Source organism: Triticum urartu, chromosome 4 (assembly GCF_003073215.2).
Source record: "Triticum urartu cultivar G1812 chromosome 4, Tu2.1, whole genome shotgun sequence".
Classification (NCBI taxonomy): Eukaryota; Viridiplantae; Streptophyta; class Magnoliopsida; order Poales; family Poaceae; genus Triticum; species Triticum urartu.
The window spans coordinates 120,642,456-120,663,984 of NC_053025.1; the positions used below are offsets into that span (position 1 = coordinate 120,642,456).

Genomic DNA, 21,529 nt, shown 5'->3' on the forward strand with positions numbered 1-21,529 from the left:
CTTTGTTATTTTGCCAGCATATTCCATGTGCTGACTCGTTTTCGGGCTGTAACGTATTATGTTGCAGACTTTTCAGACGAGGAGTAAGGTTCGTTAGGTCGTTGCCGTGTAGCTCAGCTATGCCGTTGGAGTTGATGGACTCACTTTATCTTCCAAGCCTTCCGCTGTTATCGTATTATATGGCCTTAAGCCATATTTATTGTAATAAGTTCTCTTATGAGACATTCTATGTAATAAGTGTGTGATTGCTACTCTGTTATAAATCCTTCGAGTACTGTGTGTGTCAGCATTATCGATCCAGGGATGACACTGAAGCACAAAGACTTAACCGTTTGAGGTCGGGTCGCTACAAGACGGCAGATAGACCATGCGAGGTAGATGCAGCAATATAGCTCTGAAGAGGGATTGATGCCACGTGGCTACGGCGGCCTCATACCCGGCAGGCGTCCTGGTTGAGGAGTGCGCCAGACCGGTGGGTGCACCATACCCGGCAGGCATCCTGGATGGGACCTATGGTCTTAGATGTTAGGTTTGGTTGCGAGGTCTGTTTGGTATTAGGCCCAGACTATCAGCATCCTTTCATCATTTGGATAGGAATAGCTACAAATGTTGCTTAGACGGTGGCTTTAGTCTTGCTGTTGTATTACTTTGTAATGTCTTATGCGAATAATTAATAAAATGGCTGCATGCATCGTCCAGATGCAGAGGCCGGGGTCATCCTCCATTTCTAAAAAAAACTAAGTGACGTGTGTCAATTAAGAGCAGATACATAAAAGTGCTATAGTGTAGTTTTGTTTGTCGAAATACATCATAAGATATTTATTTATTTTGAAATCCACATCGTTATAATTTGTTTGGTTGATTCCAACGACAACTTCGAATAATCAACATCTATCAAGCAATATAATACTAGTAGTGTGTTATTCGGAAAAAAGCGTTTCATATTTTCATACGTCACGAGACGTTACATAAGGCCTTATATTTAAGTAACCCAGAAAAATAAAAACAACAACGAAAAAACCACCCCCCAAAACCAGAGGAAACCCTCTCGTGTTCCCCCTACCCCCTTCCCCACTCCCCCTCCTCGCCGGCGGCAAATTCAAGCTCAGGAGGTCGCAACTCGGGTATTCACCTCTCCCCCCAAATCTCCGACCTGTAATCTTTCACCGCAATCCTCCAAATTCCTGATTACTTTCGAGATCTTTTTCCGATTGTTCTGCGTCCTGATTGTTTGAAGCGTAAATTTCTCTAGGGTTTCCGCGGGTCAGCGAAGGACCGGACCTGACACGGGTTTAGGCGGAATCTTCGCGATGGCGGGCACGAAGGCGGATGCGAAGGCGGAGACCAGCGGCGGCGGCGGCTCTTTCAGCGAGAAGGGGCTTGCCGAGAAGCTAAATAAACTCAACAGCTCGGCGGCGAGCATCCAGAGTATCCTTGTTTCCATTGGTTAATTTCATGCGCACCTGCATATGATAGCCTAGCGTGCTCTTGTTACTTGGATTGATGTGGTATTGGGCAAGTGAAGCCCTAAATTACAATGTGGATGGGTAGGACTGACCCATGAGATTCCATTTGGAAAGATTTGGCTTATCCACCTTGTTTCTGCCTCACAGGATGCTTATTGTCAGTAGTTTGTTTGTGACCTGGTTCAGACGAGTAGTCTGCTTCTTGTGGTTAAGCTAGTGACGCATAGAATATAATTGCATTCTGACATACTTTTCCGGAGCTTGTGGGTTGTTCTCTTGGTTGATATATTTCTTGCACTTCTATGAGGAAATTTAGTGCTGTTTTTGCTGCATTTTAGATGTATAATACGAGTCCATGGCAAAGTATTGATTTTGATTTTGTTTTGTGCATTATTGACTTTGCATCACAATTTAAGTTTGTAATGTACTTGCGTTCTGACTGTTGATGCTTGGTTTCCTTGCTTTTCTGAGAGTCATAGCAAAAAGTTGTTTCCATTATCTTTTGAGAGCATTACCCTTAGGGAATAGCAGATGATATGATGGCAAGAACTGTTAGGACTATGTATTACAGCACAATACTATCTTATCGTTTGTCTGGGCCTCTCGTAGTTGGGGTATAATTTTTCTCATGCTCAATTCAGCGAATTTTGAGCATTTTGTTTGGAGGAAGAGTGAGCAGAACAGATTATATCACATCCTCTTTTACAGAACGAAACGAAGACATACATATTTTACTTTTTAACTACAAAATTATTTTCTTCTGACTGTTGCTGTTGGGGTATTTGTATGTCTATACTCATATATTTTTGTGACTTTGTTAGTTAGAATGATCTTCGTGGGGTCACTATTCTGATGGTATTTCTTTTATTTATCACCAATGTTTATTTGCAAAGCAACTTAACTTTTGGACATCGTGACACTATCCTCATATTGAGCATTTAACCAGTTAGTTAGACCATATCACGCACCATCATCCCTTGAATTAACCACAAGTGACAACTACTGCTACAAGGGGAACTTAATGAGTTTTACGAAAGACGTAGACATTCATCATGTGGATGCCTTCCTATATCTACCATGAAAAAGGTAGCTTACATGTCTTTCTTGACGTCTTTGTGCTTTCATCTTATGGGAGGAAGTGTAGCCCTGAAAATTGTATGATACACTACATCATCTCAAACTTGTAAATCTTGCGGAACTAATAAACAACTAAGTTTGCTAAGTTATTGTAAATCCCTACTTTTCTGTGTAATGTTGCTTTTTTTTTGGGTCTGTGTGTGTGACCGGGTGTGGGTGTGGGTGTGGGTGTGTGTCCTAATTCTGCTTCTAGGTATGTAGTGTTCAAGAACATTAATTATCAAAGTAGAATAAGATGACTGGAAGCGTTAGGCCATTTTCTAATGGGAATCTACATTGGTCGGTCTGTTATCCAGATTAGAATGGGGCCTATGTAGTTTGTGACCAGCTAATTACCTACCTGTTCTGGTTTGCTATGTTTTTCATATGTGTACTTCTCCAAAGTATTGTGTTCCATTACTGTTCAGTGCACATCATATGGCGGTTACATTTGATTAATTGAAAGTACACCTCTTTTCGAACTGATATTTTTTTACTGGTAACTGTCATTATTTTCTGGGTGTGGATAATTCTCATTTTATCACGCTGTAATCAGTTTTGTAGTTTATTTAACTTTTGTACTTTTGATCAATCCTGTTTTTCTAGAGTATCAAATATTCAGATGACAGCTATAGATTTAAATTTGAGAATTTCTGCAGCATACTTTTTCCCCTTTCAATCTATATTGCAGTAGCTGTCTTTTGTATTCCTGAACTCTTAAGTAGCACTTTCACATTGGTGTGTTTTTCACCGGAAGAGAGCCAGAAGAATCGTCGACACATGGGAGAAGCAGTTTAATAATGCAACAAAGGATAAGAAAGTGTCATTCCTGTATCTATCAAATGACATACTGCAAAATAGCAAACGCAAGGGTGGAGAATTTGTGAATGAGTTTTGGAAGGTTCTTCCTGGATCACTTAAAGATGTTCATGATAACGGGGGAGAACATGGAAAGAAAGTGGTCGCAAGATTAGTAAGTTTTCTTTGTTTCATCATCACTCGCTTCATTCCAAGTTATAAGGCGTATTTTGAGTTAGCACAAGGATCAATGAGGTTATGAAACTAAGAAAAAGAGTGCAGAAAACTACCGACTATCCAAGTATCCATACATAAATACATCTGAAATCATCGAAGTACTAGTAGGTGAGAGTACTTCTTATAAATGCAAGTGGGCTAAGATGTCATAACTATGGAGAAACAAGACAAAAACACCAGTAAATTCGCATGCACAACTTATATCATGGAACGAGATCGAACCTTTTATACGCCTTATAAAAAGAAACAATGTGAGTACATGTTTGATTTGTACTTTAGTGCTTTGTGCCTTTTCGCAAAACATTGTAGGGATCTAAATCTGTCAGTGCTATCACAATACTAACGCACCATATGATTGATCTATCATTCTTAGTCGATTTAGCAAACTATTGGCCGCATATAATTTTGCTATAACAACCAGAAAGTCTTTAAGTCCCAAACAAGTTGGGGTAGGCTACAATTGAAACCATAAAGATATCAAAACCTAGTCATGGTTTTGGAAACGTGGATAGCTAACTAACAAGCACCCTTGTCCATGGCTAGTTCTTTGGTGATATTCCATGTCTCTCTTCATGGACTCCTCCCATGTCAGTTTGGTCTACCCCGACCTCTCTTGCCATCATCATCATGCTTTAATCTTCCCAAACCATCTTAGACGATGTTGGACAAGCTTCTCAGTTGATGCTACCCCAACTCTATCACGCATATCATCATTTCAAACTCCATCCTTGTGTGTCTACGCCTAACTGTTGGACATGTCACCTTTTAGCTTTCGTGGCACTCTCGTCATAGAGGACGCTAGAAGCTTGGCTTGCTTCATCCATCCGGTGTTGATTTGATGGTTCACATCCTCATCATATCACCATCCTTTTGCAACATCGACCCCAAATTCGAAAGGTGTCCTTGTACTAAGCCTAGAAGTAGCTAACTTTCTATTAACCCCCGTCTGACTATCATCGACTAGCACCACATCTTCTGCAAAGAGCATACACCATGGGATATCTCCTTGCATATCCCTTGTGACCTCATCCATCACCAAAGTAAAAAGATAAGGGCTCAAAGCTGGCCCTTGGTGCGATCCAATTTTAATTGGATAGTCATCAGTGTCGCCATCACTTGTTTGAACACTTGTCACGACATTACCGTACATGTCCGTGATGAGGGTGATGTACTATGTCCTGATTTTGTGTTTCTCCAAGGCCCACCAAAAGACATTTCACAGTATCTTATCGTAGGCCTTCTCCAAGTCAATGAACATCGTATGTGGGTCCTTCTTTTGCTACCTGTATCTCCCCATAAGTTGTACCAAGAAAATAACTTCCATGGTCAACCTCCCAGGCATGAAACCAAATTGATTAGCTGTCATTCTTCTTAAGCGGTGCTCAATGACTCTCTTCCATAGCTTCATTGTATTGCTCATCAGCTTAATTCCACGGTAATTAGTACAACTTTTAGTATCCCCTTTATTCTTGAAGATTGGTACTGATATACTCCGCCTACATTTTTGGGGCATCTTGTTTGACGAAAATGAGGTTCAAAAGCTTAGTTAGCCGTGCTATCGCTATGTCTCCAAGGCATTTCACACCTCAATGGGGGGACAATTAGGGCCCATCTCCTTGGCTCCTTTAATCCTTTTTACATCCTTGACCTCAAACTCATGGATTCATTGTAGAAAACATCTGTTGGTATCATCAAAGGGGTGGTCCAGCTCAATGGCAGAGCTCTCATTCTCTCGACCGAACATTTTGTCGAAGTACTAACCATCTATTCTTGATCTCCTCATCCTTACCGGAAGTCGATCTGTTCCATCCTTGATGCCTTTGACTTGGTTGACATCCCTCGATGGCAGAGTCCTCGTTCTCTATACTGAACAATTTGTCAAAGTACTCTAGCCATCTATTCTTGATCTCCTCATCCCTCACCAGAAGTCAATTTGTTCCATCCTTGATGCATTTGACTTGGTTGACATCCCTTGTCTTCCTCTCTGCGATCTTGGCCATATTATAGATTTCCCTTTCACCTCACTCGTGTTTAAATGCTAGTAGAGGTCGCCATAAGCCCGACCCTTGCTTCACTCATAGCTCGCTTGTCCTGCTGGACACACGCACAAAAGCGGAAGTCAACCACCACAAGCTTTTGTCGAGGGACAACACTCTCCAAGTATCATCTTACAATCTAGGCAAGCACACGTATTTAATCTTCTCGAGAGGATGAAATCGAACGGGTTAAGTGTTGACAACTACTGAAAGTCACCAGATGGAATTCTCTCTTCTTAAAATGGGTGTTAGCTATGATAAGTTGTAGGCTAAAGCAAAGCTTATGACATCCTCTTCTTGACATCCCGTCGATCTTGGAGGATCTCCACCTAGCCGTAATTGGCATGGACCTGTAAATCCTAGGCCTTGCCCCATATATAATATAAGCGAGGCCTGGGGCTAGATCATCTAATCTTGATACACCTACGTGGTACCATAGCTCTCATATGATGCTGCCACCACCAATACAATCAAGCAGGAGTAGGGTTTTACCTCCACCGTGAGGGCTTGGCACGGGCTGCTCTTAACCGAGGTCGAAATCCGACTCCTCTTCTTGCGCTTGCGGTTTCCTTTGCACCTTGAGCGCTCAGAATCGTCTCTTCGCCGGGGGGAATCGGCCCTGTCCGAGTTCCTGGCAGATGTGCACTTTCAAGCAGTGCGCATGTTCTCCTTGCTGGTGGCTTAGTCGTTTGGCGATGTCCATGAGCTCGCTCATGGTGCCGATCCTTGATCTGGCCAGCTTATGCCTGTGGTGCTCGTCCTACACATTGAGCTTGAAAGCTTGGACGACCTGCTCGTCAGAGACCTCTTCTAGAGGGTTCCTCTTGAGCCACCGTGATATGTACTGGTGGATCGTCTCTTTGTCTTCTTGGATGCGATTTTTGAGGTCATAGGGGCTGCCCGACCTTTGGTAAGTGCCCTCGAAGTTGGCCATGAATGCATCCTTGAAGTCCTGCCACTTGTAGATTGAGCTGGCTGGTAGGCTATTCAGCTAGGCCCTCGTCGTGCGGTCGTGCTAGCGAGGTAGAGGACGTAGCGAAGTGTGTTTAGCTCATCGCCATTGGCCATGTTAACGGCTGTGAGGTAGTCGGCCATCCAGTGATCCGGCTTGGCATTGCATGTATACTTGTGAATATTCCGCACCTGGAATTTGTTTAGGAATGGGTGCTCGAGGACCTCGTAGGTGAAGCATCAAGCATGGTGGGCTGATGGATGCAGCTAAAAGGCAAGCCGACCTGAGCACCTCAGGGTTCCCTTTGTATTGGTGTGCTTTGTCGACGCGGAGAGCTCGGATCATGGTTTACAAAGTGGTAAAGCGACCTAAACCGAGCACCACCTGCTCTAACGCTTAAGCGATGCCTAAGTGCCTAAAGTGGGTGCTTAAGCGCCTAAAGCGGGCAAATATCCAAGGCGCTGCCAGGGCGTCTTGTTGCTTAAGCTTAAGCGTCTAAAGCGGGACGCTTTATAAACAATGGCTCGGATGGTATCCCACTCGTCCGGTTGTCGCCCTAGCTTGTCATGGATCATGATAGGTCGAACAGGGTGACAGTTGGCTTTCGCCCGAAGCGGTGCCAATCCTCTGAGCCTCTGCACGATCCTCGGGCTGACACCTGGCATGATAGGTCGAACAGGGTGACAGTTGGCTTTCGCCCGAAGCGGTGCCAATCCTCTGAGCCTCTGCACGATCCTCGGGCTGACACCTGGCCTGACAGGTTTGAGTTTGCAGTTGCGAGTGTGGTTGGGCCACGAAGAACTGGCATCGATGCGTAGCTCAGAGGTGGTCGCCAGTCGGTTGCGCAATTGGCTGGCCATGACATGCTGAACCACCGTCATGTTGAGCATGGCTTTGGCGCCTTTGAACTGTTCAACCATCGGGTGATCTAGGCAACCGCCATGAGGTCGCGATAGACCATTGCGTCGTCGGGCTCCCTGTTCAGGTTAGAGGTACGAGCCTCTCGGGCTTGATTTGGCAAGATCGCGGTCTCAGTGGCTGCCATGCGATTCAGACGGTGATTTCAATTGGTGGTTGCCCACCTGTCCTGTCTGGTAGCAAGCTGGTCGCACTCCCTCCATAGGCGTAGTTGTGCTTGCGCAAGGGCCTTGCCTTGGGCTTCCAAGGCCTTCGCTTTCACGCTTTCGTCGGGGATCGGCGTGTGCAAAGCCGCTAGCTCGGCTCCTGTCGCCTCGGGGTCGACCTTGTCCTCGCCAGCACCATGAATAAGATGTTCCACTCCATGCCAAGTTCAAATGATTTCCTTTGTTCTTTTTTATCACTAAATTTGATCCCCAAAGGTAGGTGAGGCACTCGTTCACTCCTTGCAGCGCGCAAGTACCCCTGCAGCTTGATCGCGACGACACCACCACCATCGTCTCCCAGTTTGTCGTCGTCCCCTGGTCAGCCTCCTCCTGTGTTACAATGGCAAAAAGGCTCCATCTTCCCGCTGCTTCGGCTACACAAAACCAGTGTCTCCATGGACTCAGGGGCTTCAATGACGGTCATGGGCGAAGCCATCTTCGTGGCGGGAGTTGGGCTTTTGATACCTCATAGCAGGGGATGTCTGGCCAGTCGACTTCACCCATAGGACGACGGGAGCTGCCTGAATGACTCCTTCCATTGGCGTTGTTTTCGAGCTAGTGGCTGGATCGGCCTTGAGCGTTCTTACTGGCGTCGAGCGCACGATCGGCTCTGTACCCTTCGTCGTCTCCATCGGGTTTACATCCGGCTTTAGATCCACCACGTCCTTGAGAGGCGACATGGTGTGCAATGGCGGCAGCTCCAAGACTTGGCCCTCCATGCCCGGTGTCATGGCCGGGTGAGTAGAGGAAGTTAACGCACCTTGCGTCGATGAGCCCGTCACAGCCGACCTGGTGAAAATGTGCGGTGGGATTCGGCTGGTCGGCTCCCCTTCACTCAAGCTCCCGGGCGGCCTGCAGGCAAATTGCTTTTGATGAGGACAAGACCCGGTCCAACCTACAACTTACCAAACTTATGAAAAAATAATAAAGCTTGGCAACTTACTTGCCCAACGACAACTCCTTGACGACACACATCTTCTTCCTTGGCAATGGCGCGATGGTGGAGGAGCTCGGCATTGCTTCGCTCCGCTAGTGCTTCCATTCGGCTTCCTCGAAGGTTGGCGTGTTTGCTTGTGTCTGGATTCGCAAATCAAACATCTCCGAGTTGCGGCTCCTCTTTGAGGTCTGTCGGAATATCAACGGGCCATCGTTGTCGTCGGCTTCCTCGTCATCCGGCTAGCTCCCATTCGGATCGCTCGATTCATCGTTGACCTCATCCTTGCTATCCTCGCTGATCTGGCTCCCCTTCGGATCGATGGCGGAATCTACCGGGCTCCTTGGCACGGACGACACAAGGAAAAAAAAATATAAGAAGCGGATTCGGATTCAATTACTTACATTGGAAGGCGGATGTGTGCGGGAGTACGGCTCGACTCGAATGACTGTTGAAATGTCCTTCACCTTTGCGTTCACCACGAAGGCAGCCACCTTTTTGAGTGTAAGTTGGTCGTAGGGCTCCGCCATCGACTGGGTTGCATCGTGTGGGCCCTCATACTCATACATGGGGTGCACCCATGCCTGAAGGGGTTGGATGCGCCTCTCCACCAAGTCACCAGGATTTGCTCCTCGGTGAGCCTGCCACATTTTAGGCGCATCGCCTCCTGATGAAGCGCTTCCACTTCAGGTGACTCGTCACTGGCTGAACCCAGGCCCCAAGATTGATGCCAAATAGGGGCTTATCCAAGTACGGAGGCAACCCCATCTGTCTGCCATGAGCCGACACGTCGGGGCAATGAAACCACCCCTATGCCACTTCACGAAGTTGGGCAGCTCGAGCTTGAAGTAGGATCTAGGCTTCAGCTGAATGTCGGCTACGCTACAGTTCTTTTGCACCTTGACCCGGAAATACTTTTGCCACAGGTCGAAATGGGGCCCGGTCCCCAGGAAACACATCACAATGAAAGAGGCGATGTGGAGTGTTAGGCTTGAGGTGATGAAGCTGGACGTTGTAGAAGAAAAAAAGCCCGCAGAAGAAACCGTGAAGCGCCAGCGATAAACCTCATAGGACGGATGGCGTAAGAAGTACGCGCTCGTTCGGCTACGGCGCCGGCTTGACCTCCTCTGGGGCTGCACGCCAATGGACCGCCGCCCGCCTCGGGAAGAAGCCATGGGTAATGAGTTTCTCTAGCCGGTCCCATGTCACCAACGAGGGGATCCATTTCCCCTTAGTGGTGTTGGCTATGGGAGAGTCTTGCCTCGGACGGACGCCACCTCTTTGATTCGCCTCAACGTGCACCATTAGGCGTAACTAGTTTCGGTTTGTCCGAGAGTTAGGGAAGGGAAAGAAGATCTGCGCATGGAGCTCTGTCTACGATGGCAGGGCAAGCACGCGAGGAAGATGAAGATTGGCGAGCGCAGGGAAAGTGTCCGCTTGTCGTCGCGTCCCCTGCATTATGTAGCCCAAAGGGAAACCCAAACGGTGCCCCGCGCGCAGGGCGCGTTGCCACGTTTTCGTTGTGAAACCGCCCGTCACGCCCACGGGCCAAGCAAATTGCGAGACGTGATGATGGCGGTACAGGAATCTAGGATCCTGCTGTGGCATCCCCTCATTCAATGCGTCGGACGACGAGACCTGACTTCGTCGGGGCTCGCGCCACACGCTTGACCAGACCGGACCGATTCAAGTCAAGCAGATTCAGTGGGTCTTCACTCGGGGACCGAACTAGGTCTGGCCCCGGTCAGACATACGTTGCCATGACTTCACCCAAGATTCGTGACGCTTCGCGACACCACCGGAGTCGGCCTTCTGATGTTGGCCCCTTGCGTCATCATAATAAGGCAAGGGATTCTCGTTTGGTTGTCCGCACCCGGCAGGGCTCACTGCTCTTGCCCATTAGTTTGCGGTGTCGGATCTGTTTCTGTTCCAGGAATTCTCGGTAGAACCTCAAGACCTCTCCAAACAGTACAAGACGACGTATTCAGTTCAATTTCTACTTGGACGCAGCCGAGCTCATGACGCACTCGGGGGCTACTCACGGTGCCATCCCAGGACCCACTACTCTGCTGTCGGTCTCATCAGGACACATCTATCTACTTGGTGCCCAAGGAAGGCATCCTAGGGATCGAGGATCTCCACCCGGTCATAACCGACCTAGAACCTTGTAAACCCTAGGCCTTGTCCCCTAAGTGAGGCCTAGGGCTAGATCATAGATTATCTAATCTCGGTGCAGCTACGTGATCCTTAGCGATCTCTACACTACACCATAGCTCTCATACGAGGCTACCAACATCAATACAATCAAGTAGGATTAGGGTTTTACCTGCACCGTGAGGGCCTGGACTTGGGTAACTTCCTCGTGTGACTATTCTAGCCTTACGGCTACGCATGACATCCATCTGAGATTATTGCCGGGATTATGATCCGACAATTCATGCTGCCATAACCAAAGCCGCCATGCACCCCTTCAAAACCTTTGTTAGATGTACCCACGTGGCCATTGAGGTCTCCTTCTATGACGAGCTTCTCGCCGATAGGTACACTCCTAACCATGTTCTTTAGGTCTCCCCAGAACTCCCTCTTGGTGCTGCTCTCATCGTGGCCTACTTGAGGGGCATACACCTTGATAACTTTGAGAACTAAGTCCTCAATGACCGCTTGACCAAGATAAATGTGCCCCCCTTGCCTCTTGACGTCTACCACTCCATACTTGACTCTTGTTGATCAAGGCACCTACTCCATTTTTGTTTGTAGTGTCCCCGTGTACCACAGCTTGAAGCCGGTATCCTCCACCTCTTTCACCTTCTGCCCCTTCCATTTGGTTTCTTGGACACATAGGATATCAACACCTCTCCTCACCGCTGTATCAACTAACTCCCATAACTCGTCAGGGACAGGGAGACAGGGACCCTATGTTCTAGCCACCTAAGCAGATCCTACTTGGCTCGGCTAGCTTCCTTAACCTTCGCATTCGTTGAGTGAACTGCGATGACCCTTGCTCATTTTTCATTGCACACGGTCGATGATGTAGCGCACCACCACTTATCACCGTATCTAGATCAAGATACGGTGCGCCACAAGGGGGTGACAGCCCGGCCCTTGCCCATCTAATACCACATCTAGGTTCAGATATGTCGCGTCGCTAAGGGTCAATGCCCCAACGATTTTCTTTTGGGTTTCATCTCCATAAGAGTGGCTGAGTTTTGACGTTGGCTCGCCAAGTCTATCACAACCCTCCTCCTTTACCTGGGCTTGGGACCAGCTATGTTCAGACTACATAGGTGGAGTTACGCATATTCTGTTGCTGCTCTAGGTTATCGGCTATCCAGTTCTTGCCCTGTTATATTATTCTCCAGATTCCAGATATTTTTGTCGATGTCTTTTGAAGGTATGGTCATACATTCATGCACAGCGTGCATTTACATTACATGTACAGAGATTGAGGGATGAACCGTACAAGAGTAGGCACCAATTAGGAAAGTGAACATACCTGTAGACTGTTGTTTTCTATCTTTACCTTCTTTTTCCAAAAGTCACTGGTTTAGCAATTGCATTATTATGTTTCTCTCCAAAAGAACTGCTGGTCTTGGTAGTGAGCAACAAGAAGCAGCGACTTCAAATTTTCTTCCACTGTCATTCCTTAGGCATACAAATATTTGCATGGGCACCTCTATCAGAGTTGCTACAACATGTAGCATTGTTTTTAAGGCGTCCCGTCTTAGGTGCTTAGGCCTCAGGCTGGTGGCTGCTCTCCTTAGGTCGCCTTACCGCCTTAAGAACAATGCCCTGTAGTAAATAGTAAATACTAGCGGTATGAATCTGCCTGATTATAGTCATCATCTGCACTGATAGGAACCACATTGTATTATGAGTTTTTGCCAATTGATGCAGGAGTACACATGGTGAATCTAATGATTTACTTTACTGTTTGATCGTAAAGGCCAAAATCCAAAAAATAAAGTGTAATCTTGTTTCTATAAACTACAGATAGGGATTTGGGATGAGCGGAAGGTTTTTGGAACCCGTATTGAGAGCCTAAAAGTTGACATCCTTGGTGAGAACCCTCCTACATTGGATAACAACGATAATGATTCAAATCCTAGCCCTAATCCCTCTTCAGATCCCAAAGCTGCTCGGAAGGATTCCAGTACATATATAAAAGTATGTTCCCACTTCTTATCTATGTCATTCTCCCTATGGGTTTCATAAATTGGAATGAATTTGGGAAAGCTCTCCTTGTTTGCCTTTTGCTGTAGGAACTGACTGTTTCCGGGATGCCTGAAAAGATTGCGACTGCATATCAGTCTGTAGTTGATCAGTATTTTGACGAGGACGCAGCTTTAAACAAATGTAAGACTACTGTTAATGTTTTGGAGAAGATGGACAAAGATGTAGATAATGCTTGTACCCACGGTAAGGATTTTGCTTGCTTCACTACTTCTGTAATGTTATAGACATCTGCAACTTCCTTTGTAGAATGTTTGGCACTATTCTCCTTTCTTAGCCTGTGTTGTGTCATGGTTGTTCAAAAACTATTTTACATCCAGTTCCATGATGTACTATAAGTATTTGGGTGGTAGTGTTAAGGAAACTAGATGATACCCCACATCGTTGTTGCGGGAATGATTTGCAATATATTTTAAATATAAGACTTGGCAGTATACAACGTGAATATTGGAGTAATAATATGGGAACTAAAACTGTAACTATACATGATTTATTGTGTTTGATCATTATATACTTATAAATATTTATAAATATAAATAACATAATACTTCCTCCGATCCATAGCAATAATATGACAATTAATATGGATCGGAAGGAGTAGAATGGAAATTCTCCTGCATGCTTGCATGTTGAGGTGGCCTTTTCCCATGCATATTACAAGTTGAGGTGCCATGGTTGCATGTTGAGAGAAATAGGTTGCTTGTTTGCATGTTGAGGTGGATTTCTTGCTATGCATGGTTGCATGTTGAGGTGGACCTTTAGCCATGCTTACATGGTGAGGTGGCATGCTTGCATGTTGAGAGAAATAGGTTAGTGGAGTAGATATAGAAGATAGAAGATGCCAGTGAAGAATCCTTCTGTTTTTGAATGTGAACACTGTCATATTGGTACATGGTACTATTGTTTCTAGAACATAATCTTTCAGTCAAGCTAAACAATAGTACCCAATTTGTCTTTGAAATGGAGAAAATCATAATGATCTAACTCCTCTGAGCTCAAGTAATGGTACAAGGTTAGACCAATATCTTAAACACAACAGTAATTCAACTTGCAAATGGTTTCTCTGTTCACTAACTATGACTTGTTACTTTGTTAGGTAGATGCTATGGGATTTACTGCATATCTTCATCTGATTCATACATGTTATATGAGTTATGGTGTTGTACTTGTGTGTGTGCGAGCACACACACTTTTGTTTTTGTTTCTTGGGGATTGTTGTAACTTACAAAATATTAATAGCATGCTCCAATGTGCATGTCATGTTCGCTGTGATGTTTGCATAACATTCTAGACTAAGTGGTTATAAAATGCATTAATCACTCCATGGTGACAGAAAATCGATTGATAGAGAATCATTTGATTATGCACTGTAATTGTTTATAAACGTGATTGTATCATGGTTTAGACACAATGCGCGGAAGAAGACAGTTTTCTTCATGCACAACATCTGTTCTTTTAAAGTGGCGGTTCATGTGTCGCTATTGTTTTTGGTATAGCACATCTGGCTGCTTAGTACATTGTTTTACATGAGCTAATTCCCCTTCGGTGTCAACTGCGACACAATTTTAGTTCTGTACGCCGATATCAATTATATTTTTTTCTTGAGGTTTAGAGTGAAAGATACTAGTATAATGGAAGGTTTCCTATTAAATGCTCCTGGCTGTGGAGTTTTTGGTCTTGCTCACTTGTTATAATCTGAAGCCTGAAGTAAAGTAATGGATATGAAAATATATAATGCTCTGACATTGCAAGGCTTACATTTATTCTCTTTAGCATAATCGATAAGAATATGTAGTGATAATAATTGATTCATTCTTTCCCTAGGTATTCCTCAAGCATCATCATTGGTTTCTGACCTTCAAGAGCAGGAAGCAGTCCTCAAGAAGTGCATCGAGCAACTTGAAAGTGTCGACACAGCTAGGATAAACCTGATTAATCAACTAAAAGTAGCTCTCGGTGAACAGGTCTTCAGCACCTTTTTCTTCTTCCAAATGTTTTACCCTGATAGCATCATATTTTCTTGCTTACAATAGGAAAAACCCTTAGCAAAGTGGATGCTTCTACTATCTCAGCTACTGAGTGTGCATTGTTAACTGTGCACATTCTCTCACCTCTGTTACAATAAAGTATGGCGGGGAATTTACACAAATCTCAGGGCATATCAATAGTTGCAGTAGTGGAAGAACCCATTCATACGAGCACAAAATCCTTCTTTGGCTTGCAATTACAGAGCTTTTATGTTTTTTTGTTATATAACAGGAAGGAAAGTCGGAGCTTCTTCGCACTCAGTTGCAAGTAAGGATTCTTCTCTGATATCATCTTACATGTTATTGTCATAGTCATTACTGCGTTGATATTCCTGCAAAATCATGTAGAAAGCCAAATCTGCTGATTTTTGCTACTGATTAAAAGTAATTTGTTTGGTTAAATTCCAAGATTGTGTCTTTCGTTTTCTTGGATCGGTTAGCTTCCTTGTTATGAACCTATGATACATGTTTGCCTTGTGCTAGCTGTTCTGTCCATGTTGCGTAGATCTGGGTAGCACTCTTGAAGCTTGATGATATCTATGATGCCCCATGGCAGGCAAGGCATAGCTAGAGTTTTTCTTGGTCATTGACATCTCTTGGTGAAGTTGTGTCCGCATGTTCAAGATGAATGTTGGATGAAAAAAGAACAGGCCATGTAAAAATGTGCAGATACGTATCACATTAATGCATTGCTCAAGCTCTCTAATAGGATGTGAAGTAACTGAAGTACTTGTGGTATAATTCAGCTTGGATGAAAGGTAGTAGGCCAACCATGGTCTGCTTGGCTAGTGAGCACACAGGTCCAGCGACCAGTTTAGCATCCCACCTTCAAGCACTCTTCTGTCTCTTATTTACTCCTGTTACCATCCCTGGGGTCCACTTTACCCCACCCCCGAGCCCCCCTGAATTTGTCCTAGAGTTCAGATTATAACCTTGAACTTTGATTTGGTTCAGAATACCTCCCTCGAACTCTCAAAACTGTCTAAAACACACCCCTCCCACGAATTGGCTGGTTCAAACCTGGTTTTGCATTTGTGTGTCTGGGGCACGAAATCCCAGCTCTGCAAATTTGCACTACCGCCCGTTCCGCTCCGCTGTTTTCAGATCCTGGAGCCTGACTGTTCGTGCGCTCAGTTGCAGAGTTGGGTTACTATGATGTATCTTGTTATATCTGCTTCGAGAGAATTCAATTGTACAACACCTTGGGTAGTCTGATATGTATAAGGTTGTGTCCGTCTACGGTGCCCCCAGTCGAGGTAGCCATTGCATTTATCTGTGCGATTGTATGTGCTGATTGAATGATGTGACCATGGTTGATGGCCCCATGCATATATGTGTTGTTACCAATTGCAGCTTCTTATGAAGCTAATAAGCTCGTATCAGAAAGTTCAGAGGTGGAGAACCTAGACCAATACTAATACTAATAATACTACCTCCATCCGGGTTTAAAGCCCCGGCTAGCCATGAAGCGTCGTCCACTTTTACATGGCCTTAGCAGCCTTGGTACTTGCATGCATAGTTTAATGCTGTTCTTTCATTGGTCGCATGCAAAGCAGAGAGAGAGCGCGCTGGGCCCTAGCTGCATGCAACAGAAGGCTTAATTGTTCTGTAGCCATCAATTTTGTCAGGAGCTGCACCATGCCTTTATTCTAGAGAATTGACTCACCGGACTATTAATCCCAGACGGAGTTAGTACTCCTTAACCCCCTCCCCTTCATGCAGCCTACTCATGCATTGCATAGGTGGCCATGCATTTATTGCGATTGTATGGTGCGATTGATTGTGCGTCCAGTTGATGGGCCCATGCATATTGTTGTACCCATTGCGCGTAACACCCCCCCCCCCCCCCCCCTCTCCTTCAAATGCAAAGCCTATGCAATAGCATTGCACCTGAAGTATAACACTAAAACAAATAGTGAAAACCCAAAAATCCGTGTCTTGAGAGTGTTTGTAGCATGGAGTCTTCAAAGACCTGTTGAGTCAAGCCAAAGGGGGAGAATCGAGAAGATGGTGCGACAAAGGAAGACAACACATCTGTTCGTGCGAGGTTGAGCCAGTTTCCTGTTGTTCGGTCTGATCTGACCCTTCACCTAAAAAAAGGAAAAAAATATAGAATGTCATCATCGGGCACGGTTTCCCTCTCTAGCTGTCCGGTGATTCTTGATGGTGGTGCACCTTCCATCGGTGCTGTGTGCTCATCCACTAGTTCCTCTTTTCCGCTGCTCCTCGTCGTCATCTCACCTGCACGGCCTCCTCCGCAGCCTCTCTTGCAAACATGATGGCTCATGCATCATTGTCTGTTGTGTTCTTCCTAGCTTCTAGCTTTCTATTTTCCTCTGCGTCCACCAAGTCCTTTACTCTTCTGTGTTTCTCATGCCATGTGGGTCCACCAAACCATTCTATGGCAGCTTTCTTCTGTGGTCCTAGTCCTTTCTATACAACTTTTGTGGCCTTTCTTGTCCTTGTTGTCTTCTATAGGGATTTCATGGCCTCCTTCTGCATTGTCGTCGATCTATGTCCATTTTCTTTCTGCCGAGCTTCTTGCACAATGATTCATCCTCTTGATGCGTCATCTTCTTTTGACAACCCATCTTCTCTTGATACTTAAGTTGTATCTTCGCTTATGTTGCCACACACGATGAAGATGGTCGCCAGAGAGAGAGCCGCTGGTGGTGAGTCGCGAATCCTAGAAGGGGGCACAAATCGAGCTCCCCGGCGAGAACGCAGCCACGCGAGGCGGAAATGCAGGCGACAATGATGGCCTGGGCAGGAGATGCACTAGAGGATGACGGTGCTCAAGAAGATCAACCTGGATGCGCCGAGTGCAGCGGGGTGACGGGGACTCTGGCGGCATGGGAGGCCCCTGGTAGCAGTTGCCGGTCAATCTTGGAGACAATAGCCGAGGCGCCACGGCATGGAAGACAGTGGCGGTGGCATCCTGGTTGAAGACGGATGCGGCGTCCTTGGAGCAAGGCGAGTTGGTTTGCACAAAGGTGAGCAAGGGTGAGTGGAGACGGGCGGGCGGCGGAGCGCCGTGAGCAGCAAGATGGTGGCCGGCCTGGGGGTCGACGGGGAACAACATCACCACTGGCGGTCGATGTAGGAGACGGAGAGTGGTGGACATCGTGGGAGCGAGTGCTTTGATCAGGAAGATTGGCTTAATGTAGGGTGCTGGTGAGTTACTAGATGATAGATATCCGGTGATGCTCGATTGTTGAGGCAGCGAACAGGAACGAGGAAGATGAATGGCCAGGGCGGATCCAATCAGCGAATAAGACAAGCATGATCCTGGTCATGAGCTTTCAATCGTAGCTTCGATCTAGATGGGATTGGGACAAGAGCTTCGAGCGGAAGATAGGGAATCAATCTAGACAAGACGAGACCGAAAAAAAAGAAAGAAAAACGAGTGGGATGGCGAGTTGCGGCGTCCAGAAAACTCTCTAAACCTGGGCTTATGATACCATTTTAAATGAGTAACTTAGATTTATTGCACTGCCCAAGGGGTGAATATTACAAGGGACTTGGAGCACAAGGACATTTAAACTAATACGAATACGCAAGGCCCTAGACCTATAATAGTAATAATAATACTCCTTAACAGAGGTCAGGGATAGGTTTGGATAGATGTATATATAGGGCAATGGCCCACGTAGATGTCAGTTCAAACATATGTTATTTGCAAACTTAAGCTGAAAGTTTCAAACATTTATTATACCTATATGTAGCATCTTTTCCTGTTAATGTATTGCTCGATTTTTCTATGGAGGCTCAATTGATTCTATTTAACACTGCTAGCTATCTTTATCACCGTCTTTTCTGCCTACGTAGCACTGTAGCATTTTAGCAGTTATTCGTCGAATTACTAGTGATTTATGGCTAATTCTTTAATTTATTGACAAACAGGTTGCTCGAGCAGAGGCTGAACATGCCATGCAACTCAGACAACGTCTTGGTGGTGCTCCTGTTACAAATGGTCCAGGATCTAGTTCTGGTCCACCCATGATTACATTTCCATCAGAGCAAACAACTGCTGTGATGCAGAATTCAGAAGCAAGTCCAATATCTCCTCAGTTTCAGCCGGTGCATCCAGCAACCTCACCTCCCACCATGACCAGTGCTATGGGTGATGAACCCAAGATAACAGCAGCAGCTATGGCAGATAAGCTTGCATCTTTGTCATCTGGCCAGCAAGTGCTGTCCTCCATTTTCTCATCCCTTGCCGCTGAACAAGCTGCTTCCATAAATGGTGGTTCGTCTTCTGGAGAACTCTCTGCAGGGCCTCCCGGCTTTGACAGACCAAAGAGGCCTAGACTTGAGCAGCAGGCTGGTGATACAGGGGCTCCCCCTTTCTTTGCCCAAGTACCACAAGTGCAACAACAGATTGGAGCAGCACCTACTTCTCTTGGAAGCACACAGTCACCAGCACAGGCTAACCAAGTACCAGGTTCATTTGCACCGCCTCCATTACAACCAATGGTACCGCAACTTATGCAGCAGTTTAGTCAAAATACTGGAGGTCCTGGAGGAATGTTCGGAATGATACCCTTTGGGATGATGGCTGGCTCTATGCCACCTCCACTTCCATTGTTGCCGGCAGGTTTTGCAATGCCAAATGGACCACCTCCTCCACCTCCTCTGCCACCCATTCAGCAGCAGCAGCAGTCTCCACAGGCACCACAGCAATCTCCAACATCAACTGGATTCTTCCCAACTTCAAGCACTGGGTTCTTCCCTCCAGTTCAGGTGCAGCAATCTCCATCCGTCCAACGGCAATGATGTTATATTACAAATGTCGGGGCATAAAGGCAGCACCTTGTGCTATCTTTGTACATTAACAATAATTCCCGAGTATTATCCGGTTAGGTTACAGGTCCTGTAGGAGAAACAGGATCACTGCCTACGAAAATAGGCGTACGGCTTGTGTGATGTATAACTGTTCCTTTTGGTCTGAGAAGTTTGCTCGATACTTCTTGACCATATGAAGTAGTTAGACTTTTCTTTGCATAGCACGTTAATTAGCTCAGAGACAAACAAATGGGTGATACTATTGCTTAAATTGTTGTTGCCCAATGATATTAACATTTTAGGGCTCAGTCGTAGAACTTACCGGTAGATGGGATCTGAACTGTAACTATTTTTCATATACTCATATTGCTCTTCACGTTTATTTATTATTATTTTATAATGTTTGTGCTGCAACTTTCCCCCCTTCGTTCATTTGATTACTTGTGACTCGTGTTGCTGCTAGTTTGATTTAACTGTGGTGAAGATTACACGCGATTCATTGTGTCAATGAAGTGGGGGCTTGCCGGAAATCTAGTGGGATACATGGAAGGAATTAGGATTTGAGGTTGCACAGGTCAGGTGAACTGAAATTTCCTGTGATGGTTGTGGTAAAACTTCCAAAAATAGTCAATTGACATGGAGAGATGATCTATCCGGGTTCACATCAGCACTGGAGCAAACTGTCTCCTCTCAAAAATTGATACACACTAATTATTTCCTGGCACTAGATTACACATGCCCTAAGATAGGTTAGTCTTGAATAATCTCTACAAGTGAGAGTGTTATCTGCAAAAGATATTACATGCTACAGCTACAGCTGATCAAAGAGAGAAGTAAGGAAGGAAGGAGATTCAGTTCCCCAGACTAATTATGATTTTTGTTTGAGCCGCTCTTGGGAAATTTCCTCATGCTGGCGTCGAACCCCACCTCCACCGGCTTGCCGTTCGCCGCCGCCGGAAGAGTACCGCCCTTGACGTGGAACTCGTTGGTCTCCGTGCCGCCCACGGCCGTGGTGGGCCTGGGTTGTGCGGCCAGCAACAACCTCCTTGCCGCAGGACCGCGGCGACCCTGCTGCCACAGCCACGGCGATGCTGTTGCGTCGAGAGACACGGCGGCTGCTGTCGACGGCGTGAGCAAGAGGAGATGGAGCAGGAGAATGGAGGCGAGGAGGCAGGAGACGACGGCGACGATACTCCGGCGGCAGCCTGCAGCCTGCAGCTTAGTCGTCATGGCACTTGATCGAACCGTAAGGTTGGAGACTTGGAATGTGGTGGGAGTTGAAGAGTTGGAGGCTTGGAGCTGTAGTGTTGTCTTCTACGGCGCGCGTATATAATGCGTGTGGAGGCCAGCAGCATGCGTTGCTCAAGTGCACGCAGCTTCCACTGGTGGATGGGAGGGAGTACGTGGGAACATGGAGTGAACATGTGACGCCACGTCTTATACTAGTCGGGGATGGAGCAAAAGGGAGTCACGGAGCATATGGGGCGAGCTGTGGGAACATGTCACCCCGAGATCTGGATCCATTTCTCCCGTTCCAGCCAGCCGATTCATTCATACTATTACTACCAATTCCGTAGAAACTAACACTAGCGTTACATAGAATATATGTGCAGCGCCCCGGTTTTCCAGTACGTTGCCACTTTACAATTTACATGCATCGAGTTTACACTGGCGAATATCACGGGAGGGCGTTGTTCGTTCGGGCTTGGCGGCTGACCATGTGAGGCCATCTTTGACTAATATCCACCGCCGTCCGGCCAAAATACCTGCAATCTTCCTCTTCTTCTGAGCTGATCTTTTTGACTGGTTTCATGTGATCAGATG

At 46.1% G+C, this 21,529-nt stretch overlaps 1 protein-coding gene across 2 annotated transcripts; it reads left to right on the top strand.

Annotated features, from left to right (window-relative positions):
• The first annotated feature begins 1,011 nt into the window (after nucleotides 1–1,011).
• On the top strand, nucleotides 1,012–20,119 carry LOC125550998 (regulation of nuclear pre-mRNA domain-containing protein 2-like). Of its 2 annotated transcripts, none has more exons than XM_048714139.1 (8): nucleotides 1,012–1,124; nucleotides 1,253–1,428; nucleotides 3,308–3,555; nucleotides 12,654–12,827; nucleotides 12,923–13,079; nucleotides 14,718–14,857; nucleotides 15,153–15,188; nucleotides 18,824–20,119. In XM_048714139.1, the coding sequence occupies exons 2-8, from the start codon at nucleotides 1,311–1,313 to the stop codon at nucleotides 19,694–19,696; spliced, it is 1,746 nt and encodes a 581-aa protein (XP_048570096.1). In that variant the 5' UTR covers nucleotides 1,012–1,124; nucleotides 1,253–1,310; the 3' UTR covers nucleotides 19,697–20,119. The 2 variants fall into 2 exon arrangements, with proteins under 2 accessions (XP_048570096.1, XP_048570097.1); XM_048714140.1 differs by having other exon boundaries at nucleotides 1,015–1,155.
• Nucleotides 20,120–21,529: the final 1,410 nt, after the last annotated feature.